The sequence below is a fragment of the Panicum virgatum genome, chromosome 1N (genome assembly GCF_016808335.1).
Source record: "Panicum virgatum strain AP13 chromosome 1N, P.virgatum_v5, whole genome shotgun sequence".
Taxonomy (NCBI): Eukaryota; Viridiplantae; Streptophyta; class Magnoliopsida; order Poales; family Poaceae; genus Panicum; species Panicum virgatum.
The window spans coordinates 9,552,592-9,566,064 of record NC_053145.1 but is presented as its reverse complement, the minus strand read 5'-3'; the positions used below and the strand labels follow the sequence as shown (position 1 = coordinate 9,566,064).

The 13,473-nt window shown below is 50.0% G+C and overlaps 1 protein-coding gene and 1 non-coding gene across 2 annotated transcripts; both read left to right on the top strand.

The window, feature by feature from the left end:
* Positions 1-5,845: 5,845 nt before the first annotated feature.
* LOC120653937 (syntaxin-124-like) lies at positions 5,846-6,757 on the top strand. The gene has a single exon (XM_039931598.1). It carries the CDS (start codon positions 5,846-5,848, stop codon positions 6,755-6,757), a length of 912 nt encoding a protein of 303 aa, XP_039787532.1.
* Positions 6,758-7,794: 1,037 nt separating this feature from the next.
* Positions 7,795-7,865, top strand: TRNAG-GCC. Its single transcript has one exon. It is a non-coding gene; the product is annotated as a tRNA-Gly (tRNA).
* The last annotated feature ends 5,608 nt before the right edge of the window (positions 7,866-13,473 follow it).

Genomic DNA, 13,473 nt, shown 5'->3' with positions numbered 1-13,473 from the left:
TTCGGCTTAAGTACGGATGGCATGAATCCTTTCGGTGAGCAGAGCAGTGGCCATAGTACCTTGCCTGTGACACTCTGTATATACAACCTTCCTCCCTGGTTGTGTATGAAGTGGAAATTCATTATGATGCCCGTGCTTATCCCCGGACCGAAGCAACCCGGTAACGATATAGATGTGTATCTGAAACCACTGATTGAGGATCTTCTATTGTTGTGGAAAGAGGAGGGTGTTCGTATTTGGGATGCACATGTAGAGGATCATTTTAACCTTCGTGCATTGCTTTTCGTAACCACCAACGATTGGCCAGCACTAAGTAACCTCTCCGGACAATCCAATAAGGGTTATAGGGCATGCACCCATTGTTTAGAAGAAATCGATAGCACGTACCTCAAGCACTGTAGGAAGATCGTGTATATAGGGCATGCACCCACTGTAGGAGGAAGCATGCTCACTACGATGGAAAGGCAGATCATCGTACCAAGCCTAGGCACCGTTGTGGGAAAATGGTGTTTGAAATGGTCAAAGATATAAAAGTAGTATTCGAAAAAGGATCCGACAGCAGATCAGTGCAGAGTGATGACGGACGAGCACCTATGTGGAAGAAGAAGAGTATTTTTTGGGAGTTACCTTATTGGGAAGTCTTAGACGTCCACCACGCAATTGATGTGATGCACCTAACAAAAAATCTTCGTGTGAACCTTCTAGGCTTCCTTGGTGTCTATGGTAAGCCAAAGGATACATTGGAAGCGCAGCAAGATCTTCAACGTATGAAACAATGGGCCGCCCTACATCTAGAAAAAAGGGATAAAGGACGTCATTATCTAGGTCATGCGTGCTACACTCTTAGTAAGGAAGAGAAGCAAAGTATGTTCGATTGTTTGAACAGTATCAAGGTCCCATCAGGCTACTCTTCGAATATAAAGAGGCTACTGAACTTGAAAGAGAAGAAATTCGCACACGTAAAGTCCCATGACTGTCACATGTTGATGACGCAATTGATTCCAGTTGCACTTAGAGGTATTATACCAGCTAATGTTCGAGCAACAATTATAAAGCTATGCGCCTTTCTCAACATAATTTCTCAGAAGACAATCGATCCATCGAGTTTAAGCAGGCTACAAGAGGATGTTGTTCAAAGTTTAGTCAGTCTTGAAATGATATTTCCTCCATCATTCTTCAATATTATGACGCATCTTCTAGTTCACCTGGTCAAAGAGATTGGTATTCTCGGTCCTGTTTTCCTTCATAATATGTTCTCTTTTGAACGATACTTTGCAGTCCTAAAGAAATACGTTCGTAATCGGGCTCGTCCAGAAGGAAGCATTGCGAAGGGTTACATCACAGAGGAGGTCATTGAGTTTTGTGTTGACTATGTGGAAGAACTCTGCCCAATTGGGATTCCAGTATCACGTCATGAGGGGCGGCTGATTGGAAAGGGCACACTTGGAAGAAAATCAGTAATGCCACAGATCATGCCACGTTGAGCAAAGCACATCTCACAGTTCTGCAACAATCAGCGTTGGTGGCTCCATACATGGAGGAGCACATGCAAATTGTGCGAAGCATATACCCTTTGAAGTCTGAGACATGGATTACAAAACATCATAACGATACATTCACCACCTGGTTGCAGAAGGACGTCATGGCCAACAATCAAATTCATGAGCAGCTAGCTTGGCTGGCCAGGGGTCTGGCAAATTCAATCCTGATGTACCAAGGATATGAAATTAATGGTTACACATTTTATACAAGAGCCCAAGATAACAAGAGCACCAATCAAAATAGCGGTGTCCGTATAGATGCCACCGACTCTAGTGGCCAAACAAACTCATATTTTGGTTACATTGAAGAGATATGGGAACTCGACTATGGGCCGTTGAAAATACCTCTATTTCGTTGTCAATGGGTTAAACTCACAGGAAAAGGTGTCGATATCGACGAGTACGGAATGACAACGGTAGACCACAAAGAGCTTGGCTATCGAGACGAACCATTCGTCCTAGCTAAAGATGTCACTCAAGTTTTCTATGTGCAGGACATATCTAGCAAACCGAGAAAGGACAAGTCCAGGAATAAATCAAGATTTGTAGGTGCTGGAGATGAGCCAAAGCGCCATATTGTTCTGGCAGGAAAAAGGAAAATTGTGGGAGTCGACGATGTCACAGATGAAGAAGAATACAATAAAGTTGAAGATATGACTCCGTTCGCAGTAGAGGTTGACACAAGTATTCTTTTAGCCGAATAGGAGGCTCCGTACGCACGTCATGGTCATAATGAAGGGACTATTGTAAAGCGAACCATCGTTAATATTCCCTTAGTTGAATGATTATGTCTTGTAATATTTTCTGTGAACATTATTAGATTTCTTATGCAATGAATTGATTTATTAGACAATTAAATGATTTATTATGCAATTATTTGATTTATTATGATTTATTATGCAATTAAAATAATTAGTTATGCACCTAAATGATTTATTATGTAGTAATTAAAATTATTGTGCATTTAAATGATTTATTATGTAGTAATTAAAATTATTGTGCATTTAAATAATTTATTATTGTGCACCTAAAACCATAGTTAATATTCCCTTAGTTGAATGATTATGTCTTGTAATATTTTTCGTGAATATTATCAAATTTATTAGGCAATTAAATGATTTACTAGGCATATATCAGATTTATTATTCAATTAACTAATTTATTAGATGATTAAATGATTAATTAGACAATTAATATAATTATTGGGTAATTAAATGATTTACTAGGCATATATCAAATTTATTAGGGAATTAAATAATTTATTAGGTAGTTAATAAATTTATTAAGCAACTAACAAATTTATTAGACAATTATTTAAATTATTAGATAATTAACAGATTTTCTAGGCAATTATCAGATTTATTTTGCAAATATCAGATTTATTATGAATTATGAGGCAATTAATAGATTTACAAGAGAAAAAGAAATGGGAAAAGAAAAGAGAACCATTGGTACCGGTTGGATACCTTAGGGTCCTATTTGGGATTTAGGTAAAAAAAAAGTGGGGCGTCGCGCGGGAGTCGAACCGTGTCCGCGGAGCCCAAATTACCGAGCGTTGCCATTGAGATACTGAGGAGTTTCTTTCAAATTGGATCAAAGAGGTTATAAAATTAAAGTTCAAAGAGCCTTAGGTACCGATTTTTGGAAAACCACCCGGTACCTTAGAGCTTTTCATTTCCCGCCCGTTGGAGTCCTAAGGCACCGTGTACACGGAGAACCGGTACCTTAGGCTTTTCAATGGTACCGGGTGGATCTTCAACCGGTACCTTAGGGCTTCCTTAGGTACCGGTTGTTCTTTTCACCCGGTACCTTAGGCTCTCCCTTTAATCGAGGGACACGCCGGTTGTTCTTCTTCCTCCCCTGCTCTCGTCGCGATTGCCGTCGGCCACCCTCTCCGATCGTCCGTCTCGCCGCCGCCGCCCCGTCCCGCCTCCCTGCACGCCGCCGCCCCAGCAAGCCTCTCTGCGCGCTGCCGCCTCCCATTGGCCCGGCCCGCGCCGTCCTCCGTGGCCGCGCCTCCTCCTCTGTGCCCGCGCCGGCGCCTCTGTCGTCGTCCTCGACTCCGGCCTCCGTCGCCACGCCACGTCGTCGTCCCACGCCGACGCCAGCGCCCCCGGTCGCCGCCGCCCTCCATCTCCGCGCACTTCTCAACCTCGATGCCACGCGCGGCGCCCCTTTACCTGCAGCACGCCCCCCTCCCCCTCCTGCGTAAGGAATTTATCAGGCACACACTGTCTAATACACTCTAACAGACACACACACTCACTAACACACACAGACACACACACACTCTCTCTCTAACACACACACTCTCTCTAACACACACAGACACACACACTCTCTCTCTAACACACACACAAACACACCCTAACACACACTCTCACTAACACACACAGACACACACACTTACTAACTCTCTCTCTCTTTCTGTCCCTCTAACATGAGACCGGCATGTATGTATATATCCTATCTATATCCGCAGTTATCATTGGATTTTACTCATACTTTTCGTAGATACCAGCAATCTTATAGTTTTTGACTCAATGAGAAATCCAAAGTCCGCAATCCAACATATCCTAGACCCCCTAAACAGATAAGTTCAGTTTGCACAATCAAATCTTTTTTCTGTTAATAACAATTCCTGAATATCAAAGTTAACTTTGAGCGCAGGGTTTGGAAAATTTTTGTGAAAAATAACAAAGGACGTGGTCAATGGAGGCCCGAACTGAACGTTAACATGGATTATCCGGTATGTTGATTCATAAAGATTTGTCTAGTTAAGTATATAATCCCAAATTATTCTAAATTGAGTAATTTATTTGTTTCTCCTTAAGTGTGAGAGACAACAAGGAACTGATTTGTGCGGGTACTACGTATGCGACTACTTGCACATCATGACTCCATGCGGGAAGGCTACTGATGAAGACACGAGAGTACGTCCAAACCGTTTACTAGCATATTTCATAATTGTACTAACGCACATGATGTTAATCTTTTTTTTCTAAATGATAGATGTCTCAAATGGGGATGAATGTTACTCTACTGATCGGATCATCGCCGTGTGCGAGCAGCTCGCCGGATTCATTTTGAACGAGATCTTGGATCCTAGAGGCGAGTTCTACCACGACGGTCACATCCATAGAGGACTTCCATCGACCTCCTGAGGGGACCAGTAGTTGGACTACAAACATGACTTGTACATTTGTAAATATTTTTAAACATTATGTCTTGATGTTTATAAATTTGTAAATATATTAGTTCATCTAATTAGCTTAATTATATGCTCGCATTTCACTTTTAGTTAGTTTCAAATATTCTTTGAAAACGAACACGAACGACCAATGAACGTATAGTACTGTAGAGCTTGAGTGCGGTTAGCAATTATAAAAGAATAAACAGTAATAAATATAACAAACAAAACTGGATTTGGCAAAAAAAAGGGAAAATATCATTGTTACGGTTAGAAAGACCAACCGGTACCAAAGGGGCTGCCACCTTGCGTCAGCGTGGCAGCCTCTTTGGTAACGTTTGGTGTTTCCAACCGGTACCAATGGAAACCTAAGGCACTGGTTGAAAAACCCGATGTCTTAAAGTGAGGCCATTGGTCGCGGTTGCGGGGCACCGGTTGGGAAACCGATTTCTTTGGCCCTTCTCAAGCGTTGTTAGCGTAAATAGCTGATTACATGGATAGAGTTTATTATATATAGGAGTTATGAGCCTAAGAAAATGTCAAACAATAAAGGTATTTATTAGTAATCTTCGATTCGAAAACCCCGGAGATTCCGTCGTCCGTCGAAGTCGAGCAGCCGACTCCTTGGTGGAATGATTGCCTCGCCGGACAGCCGCGGACCGGGGCCGTGCACGCCACAAACGAGATGCCGGCGAGAGGAGAGCGGAGACGAGGAGGACGCGGCGCGGGCTTCTATTCAATTCTACCCCTCGGCAAGTCCATTTCTTCTGCTGGATGCCAGCTCTCTTCCAGGAATCGTAGGAAATGTGGGACGCCGCCAGCCTTCTTCTCCCCTCGCCAATTGGCACCCTTCCCTGATCTCCCTCCCGCCGCGCCATTGCCAAGGAACAGGACACGTCTCCCTCCCTTGGGTCCTCGGAAGCGCCAGCGACATTTTTGCTGGTGTCGATCAATCGGTGTCACAAGTAGAGTCAGGTAGCTAGGCGTCCGTACGTCGATAGACAGGCGCCGGCCATCCAAGCTCCCCCCGCTAGTTGCTGCCTCCCGTCCAGCGGCAGCTAGCGCGATCATCGTCGTCCTCGCGGCGTGCGTAGAAATCAGTCCGTCCGGCAAGATGAACGACCTCTTCTCGTCGGGGTCGTTCAAGAAGTACGCGGACCTGAAGCAGCAGGTGGTGCTGGACGACCTGGAGGCCAGCGGCGGCGGCGGCGAGGCCGAGGGCCCGGACCTCGACCGGTTCTTCGAGGACGTGGAGGCCGTGAAGGAGGACCTGCGCGGGCTGGAGGCGCTGCACCGGCGCCAGCGGGCGGCGCACGAGGAGGGCAAGACCGCGCACGACGCCGGCGCCGTGAAGGCCCTCCGCGCCCGCACGGACGCCGACGTCGGCCAGGTGCTCGACCGCGCCAACGCCGCCAGCCGCAGGCTCCCCGGCTGCGGGCCCGGGTCCTCCACCGACCGCACCCGCACCTCCGTCGTCACCGGCCTCGGCAAGAAGCTCAAGGACCTCATGGACGACTTCCAGGGCCTGCGGGCGCGCATGGCGGCGGAGTACAAGGAGACGGTGGCGCGGCGGTACTACACGGTGACCGGCGAGACGGCGGAGGACGGCACGGTGGAGGCGCTCATCTCGTCGGGCGCCGGCGAGACGCTCCTGCAGAAGGCGATCCAGCAGGGGCAGGGGCAGGCCGGCGCCGGGCGCGGGCAGCTGCTGGACGCGGTGTCGGAGATCCAGGAGCGGCACGGCGCGGTGCGGGAGATGGAGCGCAGCCTGCGGGAGCTGCACCAGGTGTTCCTGGACATGGCGGCGCTGGTGGAGGCGCAGGGCCACCAGCTGAACGACATCGAGAGCCACGTCGCGCGCGCCAGCTCCTTCGTGCTCCGCGGCGCCGTCGAGCTCGAGACCGCGCGGGAGTACCAGAAGGGCAGCCGCAAGTGGGCGTGCGTCGCCGTCGTGGCCGGCGCCGTGCTCGTCGCCGTCATCGTGCTGCCCATCGTCATCAACCTCCACCTCCTGACCGTCAGATAGATCAGCACCGTCATTCCGCCGGCACCGCCACCGATCGATTTCTCCTCCTCGTAATATCGTCACAAAGTTTATGGATTGTGGTGGAGATTCTTGCATTTGATCGTCGCTAGAGAAGAGAAGTGGTGTTGAGTACATGGAATTTGTTGTTTGTTTGTTCATTCGTTTGATTAAGCTGGTAGTGGGAGGAGTATGGAATTGTAAAAACCAGTGGATCTTTGATAAGCATATGGTAGCAACAAAGTCTCCTCGAGCCGAGAACGGAAGGTTCAGGCTTCAGGTCGCGCTTGACTTGCGAGTGATGAGGCTGGCTTTGAACGTTACATTTACATGTGGTTGAGGCAAGGAATGAAGGAACTAAGGACATGTTCGCCACCACTTGTGATGGGGAAGCATCAAGCATGGAGTCTTGTAGGGACTGTTCTGGGCATTTGGACAATTTTTTGCTGGGTAATTAAGTATGGTTGTACATTAGAAGCAACTTGTTCTCAAATCTCTCTTAAAAAATTGTCTGCAAAACCTTGGATGAACGTACTCTTATGTGGGTGCGTTGCTGGCAGAAGCCAGAAGCCATCTGGATGCTGCGGTCTGGATATGCTCTTTGCACCATAAGATGAATTAATGGTTTTGTTTGGTTTTCTAGAATTCTAGAAATAGTAACACTTTTATCGCTAATTAATGTATTAAATAAAGGCAGTTGTAAACCTACTTCAGAACCCTGCGCTAGGAACCCTGACAAATCTAATGAGACATTTGACCGTGTGATTAGAGATGGTTACTGTAGCATCAATGTAGCTAATCATAGATTAATTACCGTTATTAGATTCGTTGCGAAAAGTTTCACCCATCCCTAAAGAGGTTTTGCAAATAGACTTTATTTAGCCCTTCATGCGGATTCTAGAAGACGTATTCTAGGGTTTCTAGAATGGAACCAAACAAAGTCGGGCGGTTTGACCGCTTTTCTTCTGCGTGGAGGTTGATTGGTTGAAGCTCTTCTGAGTACGTGATCAATTAACATAAGTTTTAAGAAAAACATCAAAGCACCAGTGGTCTTGTGGTAGAATAGTACCCTGCCACGGTACAGACCCGGGTTCGATTCCCGGCTGGTGCAAGTTTACTTTCTTTTGTTCTGTGCGACACCAGGATGGTTTTCGTTTTTTCCTTTTCCTTTTTGTATCTGCTAGACTGTACTAGACTAGATCTTGATGGGGAGAAAAAAATCCAGATACCAGCGCCCTATCTGAGATGTTCATCCATGAAATCGATGGCTACGCGTACGGGAGCCTCTGCATCCCAAGTACCAGCAGACGGGTCATCCGGTTCGTCGGGCACACATGACCAACTGCCATCACGTTCCAGCCACCGTCACGGGCAGCTCCAGAATTCCTCTGCTCCAAAGCTTCCTCCCTTCAGGACTCTACAACTTTTACCCACAAACATACACACGTGCCAACGTATAGTGCAGGACTCGTCCAGAGTCCAGGCCAGCCCCTCAAGTCCTTCGATTTTCGACCCCAAATCTTTGTCGCAAACCAACGCGATCCGCGATCATGTCAGCAGAATCCCAGCCGGCGCCGGTAGGGGCGCCACCCAACGGGCCACCGGACGGCCAGCCGCCGGCACCGCACCTACCCGAGGACGTGGTCCTCGAGGCTCGAGCACATCCTGACGCGGGTCCCGGCCGCCGCTGCCGTCCGCTTCCGGGCGGTCTGCCGCGCGTGGCGCGAGTCGCGCGACGCGCTCGCCTCGGACCGCTTCGCCGAGGCGCACCGCGCGGCCAGAGCCGCTGCCGCCGCCGCCGCCCGCATGTCACAGCCCGTGGGCCGTTTGGGCCGGACAGAATGTGCGACACGGTAGCAAAACTACTGTAGCATCGTGGTTATTGTAGCAGCGGCACAGTACTTCCCAATTTATTCCCATACCGGAAACGAAAACGGAACGAGAGGCAGACCAAGTTAAATAAAATAGCCGGTCGCGAGAAGTTAGTAACTCCGAATCGATCTTTTTGTGCGAAGTAAGGACGAAAGCGCAATAGAGTTAATTAGCAGGTGTGGTCTACTCAATGTGTAGAGTAGATCTTAGCCGTTATCTCGGACCGGGTTGTTACAGGGGTATCAAAACCATACTCTCGCGGGTTTACGCCACGTGAACAACGAGAGGCAGACCAAATTAAATAGCCGGTCGCGAGAAGCTAGTAACTCAGGCGCCGGCGTTGGCCGCACGCCCCGCGTCCATCGCCTTCTACACCTGCGAGCTGGATCTAACCGCCAGGTACTCCTGCTAATGGGGCGGGGCTTGATGGGTTTTTTGGGTGGGTTTTAATACGGGTACTATTGGATGGGTGGAAACGGGTGACACTATGAAATGGGTTGGAGCGGGTTGGGTTGACGACATAGACAGGTTGGGACGCTATGGTAGTAGATCGGCATGTAAGTCGCATATCATCTTCCATCGTGACTTCGGGTTGAGGCGGGTTGGGGCATTGGGCCGACGGGGTGGGTCGGGTGGGTGGTAGTTAGGGTTCTTGAAATATGGATAGGAGTGGATTCAACCCCATTAACATGCGTACCGCCAGGAAGAACGACACCTGCGAGCTGGATCTAACCGCCAGGAAGAACGACGAGCCAGCCCGCGAGCTCGTGACCCTGCGCGCCGCGGATCTCGTCCTGCTGAACAACAGACCGTGCCGCGACCTCACCCTCCTCTCCTCCTTGCGGCACGCGTCCGCGTACCACGTCTTCAACCTCGCCACCGGCGAGCACGTCTCGCTGCCGGCCCCCTCCAGACGGCCGGTTGACCGCTGCTGGCCCGGGAGCGCCGGGCTCGGCTTCGACCCGGCAACGCGCGAGCACAAGGTGGTCAGGCTCTATGCCGGCTTCCAGCAGGAGCTGCGCGGCGAGGTCTACGGCCTGAGGTCCGGCGGGTGGCGCCGCTGCGCCGGACAGGTGCCGCCGGCGCACGCCGTCTGCAGCTGTCCGTACCCGTACGGTCGGCCTCCGGTGTTCGTGGACGGGTGTTTCTACTGGCAAATCGAGCCGGTGTCCATCCTGTCGCTCGCCGTGGGCACGGAGCAGTTCGGGTGGGTGAGCTCGCCGGGACGACGGCCGGTGCGCTCCGTCTGCGGCCTCGCCGAGCTCGACGGGTCCCTGTGCGCGGTGGTGGAGCTGGACCCCCGCCTCGGCGTGGACCACGAGCCCGAGCTCTGGACTCGGACGGCCGGCGCCGGCTCGCCGCCGTCGTGGTCGCTGCGCTGCCGCGTCAACCTGCGCAGCCTGCCCAGGGCGATCAGGAACGGCCTGCTCCGTGGGAAGCGCATGCTCCCGCTCGCCTGCTCGGTCAGCGGGAAGATCCTGCTCGCCACCAGCTGCCACGAGGTGTACGCCTAAGAACCCCGGGAACAGCACCGCGCACAGGGTGTTCTCCGTGGAGGAGTTCGCGGTGGGCTTCCAGAATGAGGCACCGGTGCTGCTCAACGTCGCCCTGCACGAGGAGAGCGTCACCGGCGTCCGGGCAGGCGGCGCTGACGACGCGGGGCAGCTGGAGGTGAAGCGCGACGGTAGCACCCTTGCCAGGCGACAAGGGCAAGCGAACGACTTCGGTATTATTTCCGCGCGTAGGTTACGTTGGATGATTGACGAGGCAATGAGGTGATCTAAAAGCTCAAGCAACGATGAGGATGCAACATATTTTATTTGTACATAATTATATATATAGTTGATGCAAGTGTCAAATAGTATGCATTATCTCTATCTCTATTTCTACTCTAAATCTAAAGCAAACAATGACCCCACGGTCCGTCAATCAGAATCCGGACAAATCAATTAAAATTTTAATTGGAATTCGAACAAATCAATCCGAATACTAATAGGAACCCGGACAATCAATACCTTTTATGGTCACAACACGGGTTATATACAAAGTCAAAGAACACAAAATTGGTGATCCCATGCATCTACATGAATAAAATGATACCATGCAAGTGTTAGAAGAACAGTGGTGCAATGAAGAGATGCATGAGTGCTCATGATGCAATGCAAATGCAATTAAATGAAAATACATAACTGACAAGCATTTACTAAGTAAACACAACAAATAAGGCTATAACTGAAATGGTTTGATGCATATGTGTGAGTTTAGATTTCAAACTCATTTTAGCCTAAAGTGTTTCTTTCAAAAAGCATTACTAACTTAATTAGAAAAGCCAAGCAACACTATAAAGTAAGAGGGTTAACTAGAGGTTTTATTTGACTACAAGCATGCATAAGCAAGTTACATAAAAACAAGCAACATTCTTGTCCTAATAGGATTAACATGATTTACACGGGAATGACTTGTTTTGTTGAAATTACACATGCAGCAAAGAATTAATTAGCAACAATTATAAAAGAAAAGCTCTAGCTAGGAACTAAATAAATGCAAAAATATAACTTGCAGACATGATCTAGTAACAAAAATTTACCATATTGACAAGCTATTGAGAATTTTTCCAACATTTATGGGTAACATAAAGTATTTATTTTAGCTCTAACTAGTTAAACTGGACAAATAAAGATCTACAAGCATGCACAAGCCTATGAGAACTGAAGATACAAATAAACAAGCCTAGACACGAAATAAAATTTAGCATGGGCAAAAACTGGGATCTCAAATGCATGAGCATTTTTCCTTTGTAGATATAGATCTAACCAAACTAACAAAATTGATTTTGTATTTTCAGCATTTTTCTGCAGTTTTATATGACTTTTATAAAATTTCAGCCGATCTAACTATTTTTAGAAAAATGCTAAACCCAAACCAGGGGCTGACACCCGGGCCCCAAAGGTCAGTGGGAGGCCACGGGCCAGCCCCAGGCTCGCCGTGGCCAGCACCAGCACTATGGCAGCTCGGCTAGCCGTTCCCGCTGGCAGCATGGCCGGCCGGCGATGGGGCAAGCGGGACCGCGGCCAAGGCGGGTAGGCAGGACCGGTGCGCTCGGTGGCACCATGTGGGGCCGCGTAGGGGTGGGCCGCAACGGGCACACAACTGCAACGGGCTGGCCGCGGCGGCAAGGCCTTGTTCCAGCAGCGGCGTCATCGGGAGCGGAGGGGAAGGAGGCCGAGGAGGAAGAAGATGGTGTGGGGAAGCTCAACGCAGGCTCGGTTTGGGCAGAGAGAGGTCGGAAGGGGTAGATCGATGGTGAGGTGGTTGGGGGCGGCGGCGAGGCTTCTCTGGCCGGCTGGAAATCCATCGATTCCGGTTGGGGAAGTGCTCAGGTAGGCCCAAGGAGGTGCGCCAGAGCTGCAGGGTTGGGCGGCGGGGTTCGGGGCACGCGGAAACGAAGTGGGGCCATGATTAGTAATTTAAGCACAAGATTAACTGGCTCGGTCGGGGGGGGGGGGGGGGGGGGTTCAAGAAGGGTTGACCCGCGGTCGGGAGCACAAGGAAGCAGAGCAGCAGCATGCGGCGATAGATCAGAGGAGCGGTGCCAGTGCGAGGGAGCAGGGCCATGATGGAGAAGATGAGGAAGGTGACGGCATCGGAGAGCGTAGGAAAGAGGAGGTGAGGGCACGGGGCAGCACACGAGAGGGCTGGAGGAGAGGGATGGCAAGGTCGCCGCCCTCGTCAATTTTACCTAGCGAGGCCGCCAGGATGATGAGCGCGATGGTGAGGAGAGGTGATGCCGAGTCCGTTGGAACATTGTTTTCACCGCTTAATCTTTATTTTCACCTATCCAGTCTCTTTTGTCTGGTCTTTTGAAAATGCTCTAATAACGTATTAGTAAGAGCAACTTCAGCATATCTCTTCTTATTGTTAGAAATATAAATTTTGGTGAACAACTACCCTTCAATAGATTCTCTATGTGGTTATCCAAATGTGAACATTCTTCATTCCACGTCTCCAGCTAGTCGAAGATAGATAACGAAAATAGTGTTATAGAGTGTACACAAGATATAGAAAACTGTTGAAGAGTGGAACATATAGAAAATAATTTTTATGCATAAGGTTCTCGAAATGATAATTTAGATAGTCAAATTAAGAAAAACTCTTGGAGATGCTTTCATCAGATGGAAAGAACAAAGAAGACGGAAAATAATGAAAAAGAGAAGGTGAAAGAAGTCTGCATTGTATTGGCCTATTGGGCCAAGCTTTAGGCTGGTTTAGTATTGCTGGGCCGGCGTGGGGCTCCACCCGTGGCGTTCTCCTCCGTTCTCCCAAGTCCCAACCTCCTCCTCCCCTGTTTATAATTCAACTTTGCCTCCATTGCTACCTCGCATACTCTCACGCTCGTCGAAGCAATGGCAAACGAGCGCAGGAGATCCTCTCGGGCGCCGGAAATCGGCGGAACCTCCGCCCCCTCCACCACCACACGGCCGCTTCCCGTCGCTGCTGAGCCGGAAGCCAGCGACGAAGAGACGGTGGCGGGGAGATCCGCGACACCCGTTCTTTGCCCGTCGACTCCGACGACGCCACACGTCCCTGGTGGCGAGGTCTTGTTCCACCGAGGATACGCTGTACACGGCGAGGACCACGCGCAGGCCTCGTCGACTCGTTTTGGTCCCCGTCTTGGCTCGCCGCGGGACTCTACAGCACAGGGCGGGGCGGCGCCCGTTCTTGGAGTTCTTGGCTCCGACTCCGCTTCGACGGCGGCGGCGCCCGTACTTGGAGTTCTTGGCTCCAACTCCGCTTCGACGGCACACGCCGGCCACGAGCTCACCTTCCCCGGCGGCCCCTCCTTCCGC